The sequence below is a fragment of the Polypterus senegalus genome, chromosome 3 (assembly GCF_016835505.1).
Source record: "Polypterus senegalus isolate Bchr_013 chromosome 3, ASM1683550v1, whole genome shotgun sequence".
Classification (NCBI taxonomy): Eukaryota; Metazoa; Chordata; class Cladistia; order Polypteriformes; family Polypteridae; genus Polypterus; species Polypterus senegalus.
Genome location: NC_053156.1, coordinates 46,907,883 through 46,929,979, shown reverse-complemented (window position 1 = coordinate 46,929,979; position 22,097 = coordinate 46,907,883). Strand labels below are relative to the sequence as shown.

Sequence of the window (22,097 nt, the reverse complement as noted above, 5' to 3'; positions counted from 1 at the left end):
ATAACAGTAGCCAGCCTGTTAACTACCTAAATAATCTATTCATTCAACTATCAGCAAAGAGATTAACCATCCCACATGTAATACTTTGTTGACTGGCACCGCAAAAATACATTTTTTTAAAGGTCTACTGAGAGGGAAAGTTAAGACCCTGCAATACTTTAATGTATATAATCGGCATATATTTTGTTTCAGGTCAATGGAACTTCCATGTTTCAATAGCTGGTAGACTGCTTAATAGTTATGGACTGCTGCGTTGGTGGTAGTGGTAACGTTTCAGTTTGCAGCTGGTTTAACAGCAGTTGGTGAGAACACAAAAGTCATCCATTTCTGTGGTAAAAAAGCCTAACATTAGGCAGAATCAGAATGACAAAGTAGAGTTCTGCTATGAAAGTGACATTAATACATATTCAATTCTTCATTATCCATCACTTTGGGGGAATTTTTGCCTCTGCCCTTTTGTGTTAAGAGGTAATATTTTTTTCTTCTACCCCTAAAAACTATAAATTATTCTGTAACATGTACTCTGATATCTCTACTGATGCAATGAGAAAGGTTTTAGAAATCTGAATTGGCTGGTACTGTGAATAGTGGTCACTGAACATTACTGGCATTTAATTGCTTGTATTTGTGGTGTGAAAGCAGATTTAATAAAGTTAAACACATGATTATCATTTTATTGCAATTTGTTGAAATGGAAAACCCAAGATTGTGTCTTAGTTTTGCCATTTGTTTATATTTAGGCTATCAGCACCGGTAGTGGCGGAGCTTTCATTTTGCTACAGAAAGCCTTTACGTCCTTGACCTACACTGCCCTCTGTCTGCCAGATGACATAATGGATCGTGATATGGAAACTGTCCCCAACTATTACTACAGAGACGATGGACTTAGGCTGTGGGGAATCATTAACCGGTATAGTGTTTCATCTTTTAGTTTCATTTCTTAGCAAAAAAAATATTTTCACAATTTAAATTTTTATCCATCCATTTTCCAACCCGCTGAATCTTAATTACAGGGGTCTGCTGGAGCCAATCCCAGCCAACACAGGGCACAAGGCAGGAATCAATCCTGGACAGGGTGCCAACACACCGCAGGACACACACACTAGGGATAATTTAGAATTGCCAATCCATCTAACCTGCTTGTCTTTGGACTGTGGGAGTAAACCAGAGCACCTGTAGGAAACCCACGCAGACACGGCAAGGACATGCAAACTCCACACAGGGAGGACCCGGGAAGCGAACCCAGGTCTCCTTACTGCGAGGCAGCAGCGCTATCACCTCGCCACTGTACCGCCTTAAATTTTTATTCCAAAGCATATTTTGGAAATAAAATGCTGCTGAATGTAAATTGTTCTGTGTGAAAGAAAGGATTGCAGGGTCACAAATCGAAATTCCTTTTTGTAGTACTCTTCATTAGGTTGTTCACTAAATCAAATAAAAAAAAAAATGTTCTGCTAACAGAACAAAATGGCTTCTATGTTTTACCCATAACAACAAAGCTTAACGGCACTGAAGAAATATAAAAAATATGCCAGTATAATCCCAGTTACAAGTATGTCTCATTATTAGCTAAAGGCCACATTTGTATAAATTTAGATTGGAACAAATTTTTGAAATTTAATAATTTACATAGCATTGTGTATGTTTGTGACCCCATCCTATATACTTGATTATTTTGTATATTCTTTTGTAAAAGAAAATATGAAATACAAAACAGTGACACATATTATACAGTATATACTTTTTGTATACAAAACCGTTCAATAAATATGTAATTACAAATTGAAAAACATACTGTAGTTTTATTTCAATTTGGAATAATGTGTGGAATCAGGATAATAGTTTTAAATAAAGCCCGGATATAATAACAATAATATTAATATTAATATAATAATAATAATAATAATAATAATAATTCAAAATACCACAAAAGGCAACTTTTACACATAACATACATAACATAACATTCTCAGACCTTCTTAATTCAATTCAGAAACTTATTTTGACAGCACTGCACTCAAGGCAAGGAACGGCCAGTCGATCACAGGACCTACTTACGTACATCCTCAGTCTCCTAATCAGGCCACTTTGGATTTGCCATTTTTTCCTGCTAGAAAACCTTTATTAAAACCACACAACCACAGGAAGAACATGCAAGCCCCACAAGAACAATAACCCTGCATGGTATTTCAACCCAGCACACTGGATTCATACGGTGGCAGTATTAGATAGATAGATAGATAGATAGATAGATAGATACTTTATTAATTAACCTGCTACAATGTGTCACGTCTAATTAAAAAAAGGTGTTAAATATTGTAATTGCATATAAATTCGAATCAGATTTAATTTGTCAAAAGAACCACTTAAGTATAAAAAATTGCTAGTTTTAGACATCTGACCTTACCTTGTTTTGTTGCTATTTATTTTACATTATTGCTTAATCTTGATTGTTTTTTCTTCTTGTAACTTTCTTTTAGTCATTTTTAAAGCACTTTGAGCTACATTGTTGTATGAAAACATCTTATATAAATAAATGTTGTTGTTGTTACTACCCATACTTTGCTGTTCTTCATAAACCTCAATGATATTCTTCTCCTGTTCCCTTCCCTTCTCCTGTTCCTGTTTTTAATTTCTTGTTCCCTACTTCCATAATCAAAACCTATCTGTTTTCCTTATGCTGACTTGCAAAAAGCAGTTTACAGGCTATTGCTACAATATGAAAGAATAACCTCCTCCAAAAATCAGAAAAACCTACATATTCAATGTGAGTCTGTACATCATCTGTATCTTACACCCACACAAGCATTATGCTAAGGGTCTGGCTGCAGACCTCTACTACCATTTTTGCTGCCTCAATGTCTCTGAAATTTTTCTGTATATGTTTAGGCACTGCCCTAATGTCTCCTTCTACTGGTCCTGCTAGGGAGAAGGGTTTTTTTATCTTTCAGTCCATGAATACTGAGGGATGGGCAAAATAAAAGGAAGGAAACAAAACAGACAAGCAAAAGAAATTGGAAGGATTGTTCTCAGCCCTGTCAGCAACATCTGATTCAATGTATACAGTACTACATCATTCTTCTTCTTCTTCTTCTTTCGGCTGCTCCTGTTTGGGGTCACCACAGCGTATCATCTACTTCCATATCTTTCTGTCCTCTACATCTTACTCTGTGACACCCACCACCTTAATGTCCTCTCTCACCACATCCATAAACCTTCTCCTAGGCCTTCCTCTTTTTCTCTTGCCTGGCAGCTCTATCCTTAGCATCCTTCTCCCAATATACTCAGCTTCTCTCCTCTGCACATGTCCAAACCAACACAATCTTGCCTCTATGACTTTGTCTCCCAACAGTCCAACCTGAGCTGACCCTCTAATGCACTCATTTCTAATCATGTCCATCCTTGTCACACCCAATGCAAATCTTAGCATCTTTAACTCTTCCACCTCCAGCTCTGTCTCCTGCTTTCTGGTCAGTGCCACGGTCTCCAACCCATATAACATAGCCGGTCTCACTACCGTCCTGTAGAAATTTAACATGAAGTAGTACATCACACTACAAACATCAAACTAAATATGGAAAAACAGAACTAGAACACAGCAGCAAATAACATGTGGGCTAAGGTAATCAGTTATCATCGAGAAAATACAGCATCTCATTAACAACAACAGTCCATTTACTCAACATGACCTACAAAGAATAAATTCTATATACTGATAATTCCATCTTTTGAGGCACTGCTAGTTCCAGGTCCAGTGGACATCATGAACTAACAGCAGTGTTCTGCCTACCAAGGTCTATATTTGTCCACAACAAAATAAAAGGTTTTTTACAAGAAATTAACACCAAGAGGAGCTCCCCAGACAGTACAAAATCAAAAGATATGCTAAATGGCTAGCAAAGCAAGAAATAAAAATGTAAATAAAAGGTAAAAATAGAACATTTTTAACTTCTTGCAGTGAAAATGGGAATAAATCCCTTGTGTTCAGCCTTTTTGTTTTAAAACAAATAGGCTAAACACTAAACTTACAAGCCTGAATAGGAATCAAGATTTGAAAAATATTCAACCCCTTAGCACTGGCAATTATTAAAAAGTACAACAAAAATTGTGATAGAAGTTTTGGGAGGTGGTTTGCAGTTTGTTTGATTATTGAAGTGTACACTCCTGAGACTCATTGGTTGTTAGGATTTAATAGCTACATTACTATTTTAATATTCTACGCTTTACATACAACACTAAATGATTAATTTTCTGGATTCAAACTCGTGATAATTGCACACTCAATACTTATCTGTTAAGCACTCACTGTATATAACATGAATATCATTAATAAGGTGTTTCATCTCATGTTTTAGGTTTATCTAAAAAGTATCCACTCACACATTGAATTTCAGAAACATTTATCTTTTAAGCCTTGTATTTCTTTCTTTCTTTCTTTCTTTCTTTCTTTTTCCGCTTCTCTTAGGGGAGATTTGTCTTTACTTCACCTGACTTCAACTCTCCATGTAAGGAGGTGCCTCCTTTAATACCAAACTCTTCCGATGCTACCACATGGTGTCCAGGAAGCATTTCTGAGTCAGTTGGAACTTCTCTAAAATGAGAAAACCATCCCCACATCTTCCTTCTGGTGGCTCCCAAGACCCAGCAGGGCTGCCCATTGGAACTCCAATTACCATGCAGGCTTGCAGGTGCCTATATAGGCGAATCACCAGTTAGCTGCTGCCACCTTTTATACTAATAGAGAACATGGCCCCAGGTGGCAGTCTCCTTCAAACCGTCCATTACCAAGGCATCCCAGCCAGATAAGGAACCATCCATCCTGGCTGGTATGCCAGCAAACCCTTGTCTTCTACGACAACCTCTGACAACAACTTCACTTCACATTCCAGGCAATTGCCCTGGTGAGGGCTGCAACTGAAAAACGTCAAGCTGAACAGATGACACTCTGTTCCCAACAACCCTTCAGATGCAATTCTTTTGACTAAATCATCAGTCACAAAAACAGCTGCTGACCAATATATTAGCCATGGCACAAATAATCATCCTGGTGTCCATGTATGTGTATGTATCCTAGCTAAAAAGTGAATGACCATAACAAAGTGTGATCAAAAGATTTTGTACTACTATTTTTTTTCTGCTCCATTACAGGCATCCCGCAGAGCTTTAGCACTCTTAAGCAGCTCATTGACTTTGTCATCACGGTTATATTTACCTGTTCTTTCTCTTTCTTTCTTTTTTTTCTTTCTTTCTTTCTTTAAATATTTACTTACTTACTTATTGAGCTTCTGTGAAAAGCCAAATTTTCCCTGAGTCAAATAAAGTATGTACTGTCTACCTACCGATCTGTCTATCTTAAACTGGGATATCCTAAATTTTCTGAAATCGAACAAGGAGCACTGGCTTGACCAAAACACCAACATAGTGCTAATAAAATCTATACACTCCATTTTTAAATATTTCACTTTGTCATCATGAAGGGTTTTCAAAAACAGTGTCTGAAACCTTTTATAAGCCTTGTCATTGAAAGAATAACAACAATGAAACATGCCAAAGTTCAAGTCCAACAAAGAGGCCAATGCTATTTTATCCTCAATACTACCAGACACAATAATGAACCTCAAAAAGTGCATGTTTTCTTATGTCTTAAAATCATTTTACTATTCCCAATGGCTTTCTCATGGGGAATTTTCAAATTTTCCTGGCATCGAACCTCAGAGTCCAATGTGGTTAGTACTACACTGGTCAATGTATTTAGATGGTGTACCTTACCTATAATGTAAAGATTTCATTGAATTATCAAAAATTGTTCAAAACATACCATGTTCTGAAATTACTTTCAGTGTTTTTCTTATAGGAAATGACATGCCAGCAGTTAACCTTTGATTTATCTAACCTCGGGACAACAGAATAAACCACATGCCATCATCATGTAGAGTAAGAATCTGTCTACCATCTCAAAAAGTTATGTGACTGTATATGAATTTCTTCATACTTAATAAGGGTGTTGTACCATGTTAGTCGTGATGAATGTAGAGAAAAGCCAAACAAAATGACCCCTTTTATTGGCTAACTAAAAAGATTACAATATGCAAGCTTTCGAGGCAACGGTCAGGCAAGGCAAGATAATCTTGCCTTGTTTTACTTCTCATCTCCATCTTAAACTTAAATGGTAAATGGTGACTTCTAATCATCTTCCCATGTGACCTTCCTTCAAAGTACCAAAGTACTGACTTTCCACTGTTCTCATTACTTTATAATAACTATTATATAGTCAGGATTGTGTAAGATTTGTGCCTGTCCTCTAATTCTTAAATTTAAGCTTTTCTCATGCAGGAAACAGTTTGGATTTATGTTTGTCATTGCACAAACTCAATTTATCTTAAAAACTAGGATGACTTTTATCTAATTCTTATTTCTAGATAGGAGAATGATCTTCATGAATGAAGGTGTGTTGGTGATGTATTGGAAAATTGCCAAACTCCTGCCATGCTTCTCATTTTCTAAATGTTACCAAACATTTTTTGAGTGACTGCACTTTTTCTTCTTCTTAGGTTTGTTGACAAGATGGTTAATTTTTACTATCCCCGTAACTTTGACATTGTGCATGATGTGGAGCTGCAAGAATGGATTAAAGAAATTTTCACAGAGGGATTTCTAAGCAGAAGTGAAACAGGTGAGATACAATTGCTACTATCCATTATTGCTAACAGTATCCCTGCATTTAGTCCTGGCAATCACCAATACTCTTCTTATTTAGGCATTTATTTAATAAGCTCATTTTCTATGTATTCACATAGGTTTTCTCAAGATACTTTTCATATGCCAAATATATGCTTTCTTGGTGGATTGACAATTTTACTGTTGTGTGGTATGAATGAGAATGGATGGGTGAATGTCTTGCTCTGGACTGCACTCCCATCCATGACTGGTCCCTATTGTGTATTTAAGGCTGCTAGTGTAGATTCCAATTCCTTGTCTGTTCAGAAAATGATTGAATAGATAGCCTGGCTTATATTTCAACATCTACATCTACCTTAGCATGAAATGTTTACCACATCCTGATTTATATTAGACTCTATCCTTTGACCAATTCTGGACACTCTGACACATATACGAGGGACATTCAAAAAGTTTCCACACTTTTATATTTTGATTGGAAATGGTGAGGGCAGGAGGAATAGTAATTGGACAATATAAAGTTGGTATGATGCTGGGAAAATTGCATCGCAAATGAAGGTGACTATGTAGAAAAGTGATGTAATTTGTTTTTGAAATTCTTTTTTTTTTTTTTACTTTTATTAATTTTATTGAAATCACACAACATTCCATATAAATAGATCAATTTTACAAAAATAGGATTGAAAACAAATCAACCCCCACCCCTGAGAAAGAGAGCATGGGCAGCAGAATAAAACTTAAAGCTAGTAAAAATAAGTAAATAGATTAATTAATAAGTGAATGAAGATAAATGGAGAAGAAAAAAAATGGGGAGAGTATCTGCTTCCTCAGTGCTTTAAAAGCTTATTCTAAAATGTTATTGATTAGATCCTGCCAGGTTTTGAAAAATTTCTGCACAGATCCTCTAAGTAAGAATTTGCTTTTTTCCAATTTCAAATAATATAAAACATCAGTTACCCACTGACTTAAAAGAGGAGAGTTAGGATTCTTCCAATTTAACAAGATAAGTCTGCATGCCAGTAGTGTAGTAAAGACAATCACAGTTTGCTTGTCCTTCTCCACTTTAAGCCCATCTGGGAGTCACAGCTGTTAGGAGGGATTGTGACACCAAGGCTGTCTGAAAGGCATTTAAAAATTTTGGTCCAGAATGATGTTGATTTGGTGCAGGCCTAGAACATGTGACCCAGTGAGGCTAGTACTTGATTGCAGCATTCGCAGGTTGGATCTTACCCTGGTAACGTAGGGTTGCACTTTGGATACGTGGATGTTTTGAATTCCAAATAAATGAGGTTATGGTTGAATCTAACTTCTTAAAAAATGACTTATTGATGTCTATTGGAATGTTTTGAAATAAAAAAAGAAGCTTAGGAAGGATATTCATCTTAACAATGTTAATTCTTCCAGCTAGAGTGAGATGAAGGGTTGACCATCTATGCAAGTCTTGCTTAATTTTTTCCATACAGACGGCAAACTTTTGTTAATAAAGAGCTTTATGTTTACTTGTGATGTTTACCCCGAGGTATTTAAACTGACCTGTGATGATAAAAGGGAAGGTGTCCAGTCTAATTTTGTATGCTTGAGAATTCACTGGAAAGAGCACACTTTTATTCAAATTAATTCTGAGACCAGAAATCTTTTGAAATTCTGTTAGTGCTGTTAGGACTGCAGACAGCGACCCTACAAAGACAAAAGGCAGAAGGTGGCATGGCTCTACCTAACTTCCAGTTTTATTACTTGGCAGCAAATATACAGGCGATAAGAACCTGGACACAAATAGAAGAACATACACAGGCATGGACCGCAATAGAAGTAAAATCCTGCAGTACTTCTTTGTATTCCTTGCTCTGTGCTCCAATAAACACACGTTATCGGCAATATACAAATAACCCAATTGTGCTCCACTCACTTAGAATCTGGAACCAATTTAGAAAGCATTTTAAGATGGAGTAGCTTCTATCTGTGGCACCTCTGCAAGAGAACCATCTCTTTCAACCTTCACAAACATATGCAGTTTTTAATATCTGGAAAAAATTTGGAATTAACTTGCTTAGAGATCTTTATATAGACAACGTCTTTGCATCCTATTAACAATTACAATCCAAATTTAACTTTCCAGCTACACATTTCTTTCACTATCTTCAAATCAGGAACTTTGTTAAACAGAACCTTCCAGATTTTCCTCATCTTGCACCCTCATCCATGCTGGAAAAAATATTGCTCAATCTTAAGGACTTTGGGCTCATTTATACTTCACGCTCAGAACGCATACGCGTCCGCATCATGGCTGCCACGCGTTCCCAGCGTTCATTTCACGCGTCCTCTGAGCAGGTCTTCAGAAATTAACGCGACGCGTGCGCGAGTTGCAGTACCAGCAAAAGTCGGGGCGAGTGTGCTAAAAGTCGGAGCGTGGCGTCAGAGTCTCTGTTTACTATCTACATGTGACAGCAAGCCTCTATGGAGATCCTTCGGGGATCGATGTGCGCGCTTTGCTGTTTTGATGAATGGTTCAAAGTGGTGAAGCAAAATGCCGACATACAGATGCATTCGTGGTGCTTTTATATTCAAGCGTCGCATATTCCCGATCGTAATGACACGATACATTTTAAAAGTCTCACATACCATCTTTTGTGCCGTCTATTTTTTATTTTTTTACTTTACCTGCTGTCAGGTACAAGAAGCTCGTAGCGATGAAAAACTGGGATGACATTTACGATGGTCTGCTTTAATAATAAAGTAAACTACGAGGTTAAAGTGGACATTTAGCCGAAATTTCCACTTTAATCACAAAATACACGTTTTCACCGTGTCTTTTATTTTTTTCTCAGTGGCTCAAATACAGCACTATACATTATGTTGCCGATGTGAAGTTGCAAAAAAAAAAAATATAGACGGCACTGAGACTTTTAAAATGTATCGTGTCATTACGATCGGGAATATGCGACGCTTGAATATAAAAGCACCTCGAATGCATTTGTATGTCGGCATTTGGCTTCACCACATCGAAGCATCCATCCCGTAGGATCGGCATAGAGGCTTTCTGTCACATGTTGATAGTTCCCGAATGTAATGACACGATACATTTTAAAAGTCTCACATACCATCTTTTGTGTCGTCTTTTTTAATTTTTTTATTTTTACAACTTAACAACAGCAACATAATGTATAGTGTTATATTTGAACCACTGAGAAAAAAATAAAGGACATGGTGAAAACGTGTATTTTGTGATTAAAGTGGAAATTTCGGCTTTAATCTCGAAATGTCCACTTTAACCTCGTAGTTTACTTTATCATTAAAGCAGACGGTCGTAAACGTCATCCCAGTTTTGAATCGCTACGAGCTTCTTGGACCTGACAGCTGCGGCAAGCAGCAAAAGATCACCACACAGAACAAATTAAATGTATGATATTCCAACTCTCTGCACATTTAGAATCTTTAGATTCATACTTGATATCACTTTCATGATGGAATGCATTGAAGTGTGTATGTTACATTTTACATATAATTTCATTTAAATAATGAATACTGTTAATAATTACACACATGGTGGTGACACGGTGGCGGAGCAATAGCACTGCTGTCTCGCAGGGAGTTACGTTGCTGGTATTTCCTGCTTGTATTCCACACTGTGCTCCGGTTTCCTTCCAAAGATAAGCAGATTTGGGGATTTGGTGCCGCTAAAATGACGCTAGTGTATGTGTGCTTGTATTCACCTTGCGATGAGCGGAGACCTCGTCCAGGGATTGTTTCTCAGTCGTGCCAAATGCTTGTTGGAATGGACACATCCCTGGATTGATGGATTTAATCAATAAACATCCTTTTCACAGATATTGCGGTAAGGTGTTATCGGAATTTAATAGGTGTTTTAGGCAATTCACAACACAGAGAAGCCGAACATGTTCTCACCGTGATAATATCTCACACTGCCACCTGGTGGACTCCTCTAGATTTACGTAAAGTACGGGCGCAAGTATAAACACTTCAACGCTTGCGTAGCAGGAGCGTCCGCTGCAGCATGCGTCGCGTCGCGTGAAGTATAAATGAGCCCTTAGACTCCATCTCTACAATATATAAAATCATTTTACAATCCCTCCCTTTCAAAGATCCAAGAGGACACTGGGAAAAAGATCTCTCAATTAATATATCAAAAAAAAAGTGGAAAGTAGCAATGCAGAGAATTCACTCGAGCTCCATATGCGCAAAACATACAATTATACAACTCAAAATTATATATCGAGCACATCTGTCTCGACTAAAACTCTCCAAAATGTTTCCAGGGCATGATCTAACCTGCGAACGTTGCAACCAAGTTCCAGCCTCACTGGGTCACATGTTCTGGGCCTGCAACAAATTAACATCATTCTGGACAAAAATTTTTAATTACCTCTCAGACAGCCTTGGACTCACAATCCCTCCTAACCCATTAACAGCTGTGTTTGGTGTTCTTCCAGAGGGGCTTAAAGTGGAGAAAGACAAACAAATTGTGATTGCATTCACTACACTGTTGGCATGCAGACTTATTCTGATAAACTGGAAGAACCCAAACTCTCCTCTTTTAAGTCAGTGGGAAACTGATGTGTTATACTATTTGAAATTGGAAAAAATCATATACTCAGAGGATCCGTACAGACTTTTTTCAAAACATGGCAGGATCTAATCAGTAATATTTTAAAATAAGTTCATAAGGCACAGAGAATTTATTAATTTAGGTATGTTTACAAGCCTTAAATTTTACGCCGTTTGGCTTGCTCTCTCTCTCAGGGGTGGGGATCGATCTGTTCTTAGCATAATTTTTCTTTTTGTAAAAACTTGATTGCTTTGTATGGATTCCAATAAAATTAATAAAATAAAAAAAAAAAAGGCCGTTCCTTGAACTTGGACTTGCCTGTCTAGGCTTGGATGTAGCTTTAGGTTTCTTTTCCGTTCCTTTCTGAGCTCCTCTCTTACCAATCATGTTTATATATGCTTACATATACTGTAATAGAACCTCCTCAGGTTGGGTAAATACGGGATACCTTGGGATAATAAGAAAAAATAGAAAAAATAACACCGCTGCTAACGGAGCTCCACTTCAGATGTCCATCTCCCACAATGGACGAGACCACACTTCTGTTTTTGAAATTCTTAATAAACAGAATTAAAACAAAGTGCAGAAACTTTTTGAACGTCCCTTGTATGAACTCAATTACAAAAAATAACAATCACAGGTGGGGTTCGGTTTTTCTTGAGTGGACCAAATGTACATTTGTTCCAGCTTAAGTCATTCCTGTCTACATCAGGCAATAACCTGGTGGTGTCTTCCCACTTTGGACTCATTTTGCTTTTATCAATACAATACATACTGTACAAATATATAAACTTTTTAAAATGATAATTTCAGCATTTTTCAAATCAAAGTTATTCTTCCACAAACAATGCATATATGCATTTACCACTCTAAATTGTGTTCTAGGATTGAACAATTTTTATAAATTAAAAAATATATATTGTCTGTCCTAGCATTTTATAATGTAACCACTCAAAAGCCTAAACATTTACTAATTACATCCTCTTTGAAATGGCAAAAGAAAATATGCCCTCCGTGTCTCTGCTGTATGTTTGTGACAGCAAAAAGGATCTAGAAATGACTTTATCACACATTCTTGGTACTATTTTTATTGAAGTATGGCTGTTTTCTGTTCAATTGTGTGATACCAGTAGTGATTGTAGAAGGTGTTTTCACCTGGAGCTTCCAAAACACAAAGCATTAAATACTCATGCAAACACTAACTTTGAGTTTTCCTTCTTAAATATCTATAGAAAATGGTTTATGTTGACTTTGGAAGATATTGTTACAGCATAAGAGTTCACATTATAAATGCTGAATGGATAAATATGTGTACCAATCTTTTGTCATGCAGAAAATCATTTTGACTTTCTAGGGAATTGAATACTTTTGCACACCACTGTAAATATGGAAGTAAATCAACAGAATACTATAAGTATGTTGCATGAACAGTTTACTGTGATTTTGTCTTAAGGGAGGAAACCACAAACCTGGGAGTGAAACGTTGTTGTAGAAAAAGACAAACACTGAGGTGGTGCGCACAGCTGGTCTTCTTTTAAAAATGGCTGAACCTCAAAGCAGTGTTTTTTTCTGTTCCAAAATTATATGCATAAGCTATTGTACAATGTGTTTGTAATCTCAAGACTAGGATCAATGCTTGACAGCTTTCTAGATAAGATATTAGACTTAAATTTCCAGTCAAACTGTGCCCCATTAGGTTCCATTATAAAATGGCTGGAAAAGCTATGTATTTTTTTAAATTTATATAAAAATGCTTAACTTAATAACACAGTTTCACCTTGCAAATGTATATATACTGTACCATGTTTGTGAAGAAACAACTTTGACTTGAAAAATTCCAAACTTATCCTTTAAGCTCCTTTCTGCTATACACATTACAGGGTTCTATATGATATGACAGTCCATCACAGGTTGCATACAGTTTAAAGGTGCCAATTTACTTGATACATTTATCTTTAAGATGTGAGAAGAAATCAGAGTGTACAGAAAAAAATAGATAGATAAATAAATAAACATGCAAACAAAGAGAACATATAAACCCAACACAGATAGTGATTAGGTTTTGAATTGAATCCAGGTTTTTGGGTTATGAGGCATTTTGCAATTGTATCACCCTATTTGTTTAATAATATATTCAAGATGTCTTTCTAATTGTGTAAAACTTCACAATTCAAGGCTATATGCATGTATGTTTCCTCAGATCATAAACTTTACTTACAGGTAATTTGTATTTACCTGTTATCATGACTACATTCTTTTCCTTCCTTTCAGGAATACCAAAGAGATTTGACGCTAGTCAGCAGCTCATCAAGTTTCTTACGATGGTTATATTCACCTGCTCAGTCCAGCATGCAGCCGTTAACAATGGACAGGTGGGAAAAGCCTTGCCTTATATTTTATAACTAGCAAAATACCCGCGCTTCGCAGCGGAGATGTAGTGTGTTAAAGAATTAATGAAAAAGAAAAGGAAACATTTTAAAAATAACGTAACATAATTGTCAATGTAATTGTTTTGTTACTGTTATGAGTGTTGCTGTCATATATATATATATATATATATATATATATATATATATATATATACACACAAACACGCACACACACACACATAAAGATATATATATACATATACATATACATATATACATACATATCTACATATATACACATATATATACATATATATACACATACATCCACATATATCTACATATATACACACATATATAAGGGTAAAATAATTTTTACTGTCAAATAATGCAAAGAGTGTTTCGTCCTAATTCTGGGCTCATCAGGCGTACACACTCACTGCACTCCCTCTCGGGAATCGAACCTCGGCATCAGAGGCGAAGCCTCTCACGTTGCGCCACAGCGTGTGGTTCGTTTATTTGACAGTATGTAGATCGGGGTAATTACATTCAAGGCATTCGTAGTCTGAATCACAATCCGATTGTATGAGTGGTTACCTGCCAGGTAATGCTTGTGGTTGGTCAGCAAGTCGGCTAACGTCCGCCACGGTGCCCTCTTTCAGTTGCAAGAAGCAGATCATAGAATGGTTGAAATAGTTTTTACTGTGAAATAATGCAAAAGAGTATGCAACACGTGTTTCCCCCTAATTCTGGGTTCATCAGGCGTACACACTCACTGCACCCCCTCTCGGGAATCGAACCTCGGGCGTCAGCAGCGAAGCCTCTTAAGTTGCGCCACGGCGTGTGCTTCGTTTATTTGACAGTATGCAGATCGGGTATATATATATATATATATATATATATATATATATATACTGTATAGATTTAATGTTAGGAATTCAACAGGAACAATAAACTAAGGCTATGCTTGTTTTTAGGAACACGTTAATTTAATTCAATACATTTTATCTATATATAGTGCCCTTCACTGAGGGAAGGCTTATAGTGTTGTAACATATTTGCAAGCAAAATATTATTGCAAACTTTAAAAATTACTAATTGCATAATACATACACATAAAGATTGAATTCATTTGTAAATCAAAGCAATTTCACCCTTAATAACATGAGTGGATTCTAACAACATATGTCCTTTCATATTATTGTTGAGCTATGTCAAGAAGAAAACAAAAACTCCAGTCAGCAGCATCCCTAGAAAAAATAAACCTCTAAAGCAGGGGTGTCGAACTCCTGGTCTGGTGGTCCGCAGTGGCTACAGGTTTTCATTCTAACCCTTTTCCTAATCAGTGAGTTTTTTTCACTGCTAATTAACTTCTTTTCCCTTCATTTCAATAGCCCTGTTTTTAAGGTTTCAGTCCTCTGAATTGATTTATTTTTTCATTAAATGACAGCCAAACAGAAATGAGACATGAAGCGAGCCAACAGATGACCAGCTAAACTAGGATTTCAAACTCCAAACAATTTCAGTTCAACCAGTCTCTTAATGAGAAGCTGATTCTTGCCATTAATTAAGCCCGTTATTTAATTCAATGGCTTGTTGTTGCTCTTATTCTGCCAGAGCAGACATTTCCAAATCTGTTGATTTTTCTGTTTTTTCTAAGAAAACATTCAAAATGTTTTGGTGACCTGAGAGATCAACCTTACTGAAACCTTCGCCTTTCTTTATTTTCAAATATTGTGTGATGGGCACAGGTGAGCTGGTCATGTGGTGGTTCGTTTTGGGTCTCATTATTGTTTGGCTACTAATTAAGGAAAAAGAGACAACTAAGGGTCCCAAGTCAAGTTAATTAAAACTAAAGCAAAAGAAGTTAATTAGCAGTAAAAATGGATCACTAATGAAGAAGATGGTTAGAATGAAAACATTCAGCCACTGTGGCCCTCGAGGACCGGAGTTCGACACCCGTACTCTAGCTCAGTGTTTCCCAAACTCAGTCCTGGGGGCTCACTGTGGCTTCAGGTTTTTGTTCCAACCAGATTCCTAATCAGTGGCAACACCTGATAACACTGAGCTTGTTTAATTAGCTGGTATTATTTTTCTTTTATTCTATATTCAGAAAAGCACAACAACACAATTTTTACATTTATAAGACATTTAGAAATATTTCTGGTTTTGCTATAGATTGAAATACTTAACTCTCTTTTTTCATTTCATTATATTTTGCCCTTTCTCTGAGCAGTTTTTTCCCTTCATTGTAGCTTATTAATGACAATTAAAAATGAGCAGAGCAGACACCCAGGCAAACAACACTGAATAATCAAAGGCTGCAACTACTTTAGCGTCAGACCCACTAATTAATAAATAAAGGATTAATTAAACAATTAGAACACCTAGAAAAGTAGAATGAAAATCAAGATGAAACCATTGTTTAAAAGAAAAAAGTACATTATTCCCATATAACCGCTAGGTACATTTAATTTTTTTTTTTTACAAACTTAGTTTTCTAATTTCTGTATTGTTCCCAAAACTCAGAACTTGGGAAATAACAATTCACTTAATTAGCCCTGGAGTCCAATTAAAAACAGAAGCTGGCTGGAACAAAAACCTGCAGCCACGGGACCAAGTTTGAGAAGCACTGCTTTAGAGGATTTGATGGTTGGTTATAATGTTAAGTCAAATGACAAAGTTAGGAACAGGCACAATTCTGGAGCCACCCACTCCCTCCTCCTCAGTATTAGAGAAATTAATGCTGTGCAGCCTAATAAAAAATTAATATTTTTTGATCCTAAAGCTCCTAGTAACACAGAAGTCTTTCCTATGTGCAAGAAAACAGCCTGGAAGTAATGCAGTGGCACAAAGTGCACATTAAAGGACTCATTAATACTCACAGACAGGTGATTCAACCAAAAGTCATGCTAGGATCATTCAGTTATTTTCATTGTTTTTATGAAAAGGGCACAATCCAACAACACTAAAGTAATAAGAAGAAGGAAGGCTAATGTACTTTAGATAACAGTAGAATTGATCAGCATATGCAGCGTCTTATACTTTGTCATTCTCTTTTATTAAACTTGCTGCTGGGGAAAAAAACACAGAAATATAACACAACAGGAGTTTGGGTTGTACTGTGCTATTAACAAAAATGCCTTTTAGAATGGCACACATTGACAGTATCACAATCATTCAGTCATTTTTCAATCCTATTCTTGAGTAAACTGAAACTAATCAATGAATTAAACATCTAGTAGGAAACCTGAAACTGAAATAATTCTACAAGCCAAACATTTTTCATTTGTTATATAAATCAGGTATGGAGGAGGCAAAGACATTTTTCATTTTTTTGTAAATTAATCTGCAACCTTTAGTTTTTCAATCTGGGAGTTGATTAGCTACCAATAAATAAACTGCTGCTTGGTGTGTGGATTGTAAAGTAAAAGCATAAAACTGACACCCACCTAGTCCTTCTCTCTTTTTATCATCACTTTAAGAATGTTTCACTTCTGCACTTCTTGCAGTTTGACTTCTTCAGCTGGATGCCTAATGCTCCTCCCACAATGTGTCGACCGCCTCCTACTGCTAAGGGACAAATCACCAAGAAGGATGTACTCAACAGTCTGGCCAACATCAAGAGTACCTGCAAGGCAATTTCTGTGCTCTGGCTGCTTACACGCAAATCCATGGATTATGTGAGTGCCTCTGCTTGATCAACTGAGCTTTTAGCAATAGCTGTTCAATAAGTTTAAATATGTTCCTGCAAGGTTTCATTCCAAATAATCACTCAATCAGAGACTAAGCTCTTACTGAAAGTGTTCATGAGTGAATCCCCTCTTTGACTGTTCTTTTCTAAATAGCCTCTAAACAGCAGTCAATGTGAAATTAACAAAACCAAATGGGAGTAGCCTTGAATGAGGTCCTGCTCTACAGTTCTTGCTGTTTTGCCCTTGTGTCCTCATACCATCTCCTTACTCTCTAACCCGCAATGATACCCCTAGTGCTGGTTATGCACCTTGCAGTTTTAAAATGAACAGCACCTTTTTTGTGTGTCAAATCTATTAAGGATACATAAGAAAAAAATAATTCTGTAAGTACCATATTAATTCACAGATGGATAAAATCTGGTAACGTAGAAGCCTGGAGAGTTCAGATTGGTTAGTTTAGCCTTTGGGAGATAAACACTGTTTGCAGTGTAGAATTGCTCAGCATGTTTGCAGCAGTGTACTGTAAGCTTCTGCATATGGAAACAGAATTTCATTGTTAACTAAAATGAATAAAGATGTAGAACCAAGCTACAGTATTTCTGTGAACCACACATATCCCTTATCATACCCTTCTCTCTGTTCATCATGGCAAAACAATTCTGATAGCCACAATTAACATGATGCCAGATCGGAGCAAGGTGACCATCTGCAATGCTGGACAAAGGAGCAGGTTGATTTTTTTTAAATGTTACAAATGGCTGCTAGTTTATAATGGTAAACTGGGATGCATCACATGTAAGTCACTTAATATTCTTGGTCCAGCTACTGTACATGTCAAAGACTCAAATTTTCAAACTGAGTGAGTGCACTGTCAACAATACTGGTGCAGACAAAGCTAATCTGCAATTTCCACTAACAACAATAATCAAAAAGAATCAAAGCACACAAAAATGCCCCAATCGATTTCTTTTTTTAATTTGATATGAATTTAGTTATGCTTTTGGCATACCTTTGACATTACCTATGTGATTGGTTCAGGTTTTCTTTACTGGTGTCTGTGGAGTATTTCTGAAATGTACGCATAAACTGCCACGTCCCATTAATTTCTTTGTCTGATTTAAAAAATCACTATAAGTATATGTCAGAGTGGAGCAGTATACATTTCTATTGACTAAACTTTTTCTTGATTTGAAAAAAAGCCTCAAGTTTATGTTACAGATAGAAAATACAAGCAAATAGTTAGGGTCTCCTGAAGTCTACTTAAGCAAGAAGATCTGCAACAGATGAAAAAATATCAGGATTCTGTGAAGTGAGACAAGAAGCACTTTTTAAAATGAGAATATCTGTCCTTTTCTAACAAGTACCTGTGGTGCAGACTATCCTAGTTGAGAGTAAGACATACCTTTCTTTTTCCTGACAACTTTGGACAGATGTGAATATGTCACCGACAGTGCAATGTGAGGGCTCTAAGGATGAGTGATCTTTAAAAGATACCATAGGTTCTTCTCATCCTTCTGTGGAAGGTCATACATTGAGAAACTATGTGCCTCAAAAGACATCCAAAAATACTGCAGGATATATGTTTACATATCCATCCATCCATTTTCTAACCTGCTGAATCCGAATACAGGGTCACGGGGGTCTGCTGGAGCCAATCCCAGCCAACACAGGGCAGGAACCAATCCTGGGCAGGGTGCCAACCCACTGCAGGACACACACAAACACACCCACACACCAAGCACACACTAGGGCCAATTTAGAATCGCCAATCCACCTAACCTGCATGTCTTTGGATTGTGGGAGGAAACCGAGCGCCGGAGGAAACCCATGCAGACACGGGAGAACATGCAAACTCCACGCAGGGAGGACCCGGGAAGCGAACCCGGGTCTCCTAACTGCGAGGCAGCAGCGCTACCACTGCGCCACTGTGCCGCCCATGTTTACATATTGCAATGCAATTAATACTTGCCCACAAGTTGTGAGATACAACATCTTCACCTTAAAAATCATTCAACATAACCTAATAAATATTATACTTAATAATTATGTGTGTTTTTTATTGTTGTTCTTTGTGTGGTTTTGGAAAGTGATGATTACTGTTGTACTTAACAGTATATAGTATGTTTAGTATTTTATTTCAATGTGTCTTTCCAAATCAAAAACATTGCCTCATTGCTATATGCTTTATATTCAGCAAACGCAATATGTTTTTGCAGCCTCTCTCCATGCAAGTTTTTGACTTTGGTCTCTTTAAACTAGGAAACCATTTTTCTAATGTATGCAATGTGTCCCCTAGGCTTTCTCTGCTACAGCTATGTGGCACATCATATCACTTTAACCCTTCTTCATCCAATTCCTACACAAGCCATGTTGGAGGAATACTGTTGAAACTGTTCAGCACTCCACGGTCTCCTCAATATCAGAAAGAGACCTCTTCTGTAAATCTTTAAAAGAAATCTTAGGCTCCACAGAGACTGTATTACTGCGGGCAGTGAATGATCTTGACTGAGGCAGATGTACAAAATTGTTTCCACCTGACAATGATAGTGGACGACTAGGTTTTTGAAAACGAGTCCCCCAATGTAACAGACAGCACCAACAAGGCCCATAATGTGTATCCCCTTTGTACCTGATATGATAGACAGTTGGCACAGTGGGCATGTCAGATCCATTAAGTAATAATTGGAAGCCCTTAAGGGTCGCCAGTGGGAGATGTTAGGCAACATCACACAGAATACAGTAATGATCTCAGACTTGTGTATATAGCCATTCTTTTCCCAGACTTTAGGGTTAGATATTAAGGTTTGGCCAAGACTGGTGTTCATTCATTTTATTTTTTTAGTTCCTTGTTTCTGATATTTTGTATTTTGATTTTTTAAATTACATTCTTTATGGTTCTATTGTGTTGTTTTTATCTTGTATTTGTTCGTCTCTAGATTTTGTCAATGTAACTTTGTATGTTGGACCTAAGTGGAGGGGCCTAATGACTATGCAGTTGTGAGGAACGTCAAGCCATTGTATTTTGAATTGTATTGCTAGGTAGAATAACAACATGGCAAAGTGTAAAGAATTTCACAAGGCAATAACACCGCAATGTGTAAATTCAAGTATTACAAGTTGCCTTAAAAAGGTGCTTACTTCAAGGTTAAGCACCTGAAATGTTTGTATATTTCTTTGATGTTTTTCAGTTTTCTTTCCACTGCTTCTTACCCACTCTAATTATTTTCTCTGTTGCCAATTTCCCTTAAGGTAACACTTGGCCAGTATCCTGATAATTTTTTCATCGAGGAGACTCCCCAGACATTCTTCTCAGAATTCCAGAAAGAACTGAAGGAGCTTAGTTCAGAAATCATGACTAGAAATGAGGGCATGGAGCTGCCTTACACTTACCTGCTACCGGACCTCATCGAGAACAGTGTTACTATTTGAAATGAAGCCAAAATATGTGCTCTCTGTAACTAATTATCATGAGACAGAAAACAAATCTTAATATGTCAAAGATAGATATGATTTAGTCATTGTTTCTTTGTTATAGCCATATTATATCGAATTAAATCAAACCAATACACAATTTATTAGTAGGTAGGACTACAATGATGTTACATTTACATAAATAAATAAATGCTAAAAGTATAAGTCATAATTTAAACTTGTATGTTTCCCCTCACATTTTTCCAGGTTAGGTAGTTTTCTGCTGTCAAAATGCAACACTCTCCACTCAGAACGCTGAGATGGGGATCTAAGTCAAGTTTTACAAGATGTCTTATGATGAATCTGGGATGAAAGGCTTCTCCCATCTATAAGTACATGGAAATGGCCAAGCCTAAAATATTCTTTCATCAGTTTAACTGTACAGTATGACAACTGTCAGAACGTGAAGAATAAGCACTAAATGCTTTCAAATGTGAAGAGATCAAAAACTTGGCAGCAGCTACTGAGAACATTAAGGAAATGATAAATGAATAACACAGGGCATTATAAAATGTATTTATGTTGCACAGTAAGTAAGTACATAGTATTTATGTCATATATTGTACTTAAGTTTGCAACTATGTACTAACTGTGTATCTGTAGTAGAAGTAGAAGTAACTGCATATATTTGAATTCAAGCAATTATGCAATGAGGTACATAATATTATATAAACCTATACAATTTTTTATGTTGTAACCAGAATTATATACTGTAGTAAGTAAACAATAACGTGCACTTATTGTAAAATGTTGCTAAACTATTTACTCACAAAGAAATCTTAAACTACAGAGCAACTTACCAGTCATGCTTTTGCAATCATCAGAGTGTCAGACAGGCCTGATCAGATACATTCAACACAATGACCAAAACCAAACTAGGATTTCTGAAGTCTTTAACAGGAAACCTCCAAAAACAAAACAATAAAACCAAATATGCTCTATTAACATTCAGTGTCATGAGCAATAAAATACTTACTGTAAATGTTAATAACAGAAAAATTTGTAACACTTAAATGAAAAATCGGGAGTGGTCTCCCCTAGACTTTCTCGTATACTCCGATACGGGGATGAATATTTGAGGAGTAAATCGCAAGACAATAATAATATTTTTATATTATGTACATTGAAGAACCATCAAGAAGAAATCAAATCAAATGAATAATATATTGAATGATTATTATAAAAATACAGTTGAATAAATTGGACTCTGCAGCTGCATGAATAAAAGGTAAAGTACCACTTCCGGTTAGCGGAACTAGCCCAAAAGGTTTTAGAAATCTATTCATTTTTATCTAGTACTTGTATGCAAAATTTGGTTGT

General features: G+C 36.5%; 1 protein-coding gene across 3 annotated transcripts in view; it reads left to right on the top strand.

Moving 5' to 3' along the window:
- The window catches only part of LOC120525109 (polyunsaturated fatty acid lipoxygenase ALOX8-like), a 118,529-nt gene extending 97,257 nt beyond the window's left edge, over positions 1 to 21,272 (top strand). For all 3 annotated transcript variants that reach the window (XM_039747127.1, XM_039747124.1, XM_039747125.1), the window contains 5 exons: positions 741 to 910; positions 6,552 to 6,673; positions 13,514 to 13,614; positions 17,124 to 17,294; positions 20,556 to 21,272. In XM_039747127.1, the coding sequence (XP_039603061.1) occupies positions 741 to 910; positions 6,552 to 6,673; positions 13,514 to 13,614; positions 17,124 to 17,294; positions 20,556 to 20,735 (744 nt within the window). In that variant the 3' untranslated portion in view covers positions 20,736 to 21,272. The remainder of the gene's footprint in view (positions 1 to 740; positions 911 to 6,551; positions 6,674 to 13,513; positions 13,615 to 17,123; positions 17,295 to 20,555) is intronic.
- Positions 21,273 to 22,097: the final 825 nt, after the last annotated feature.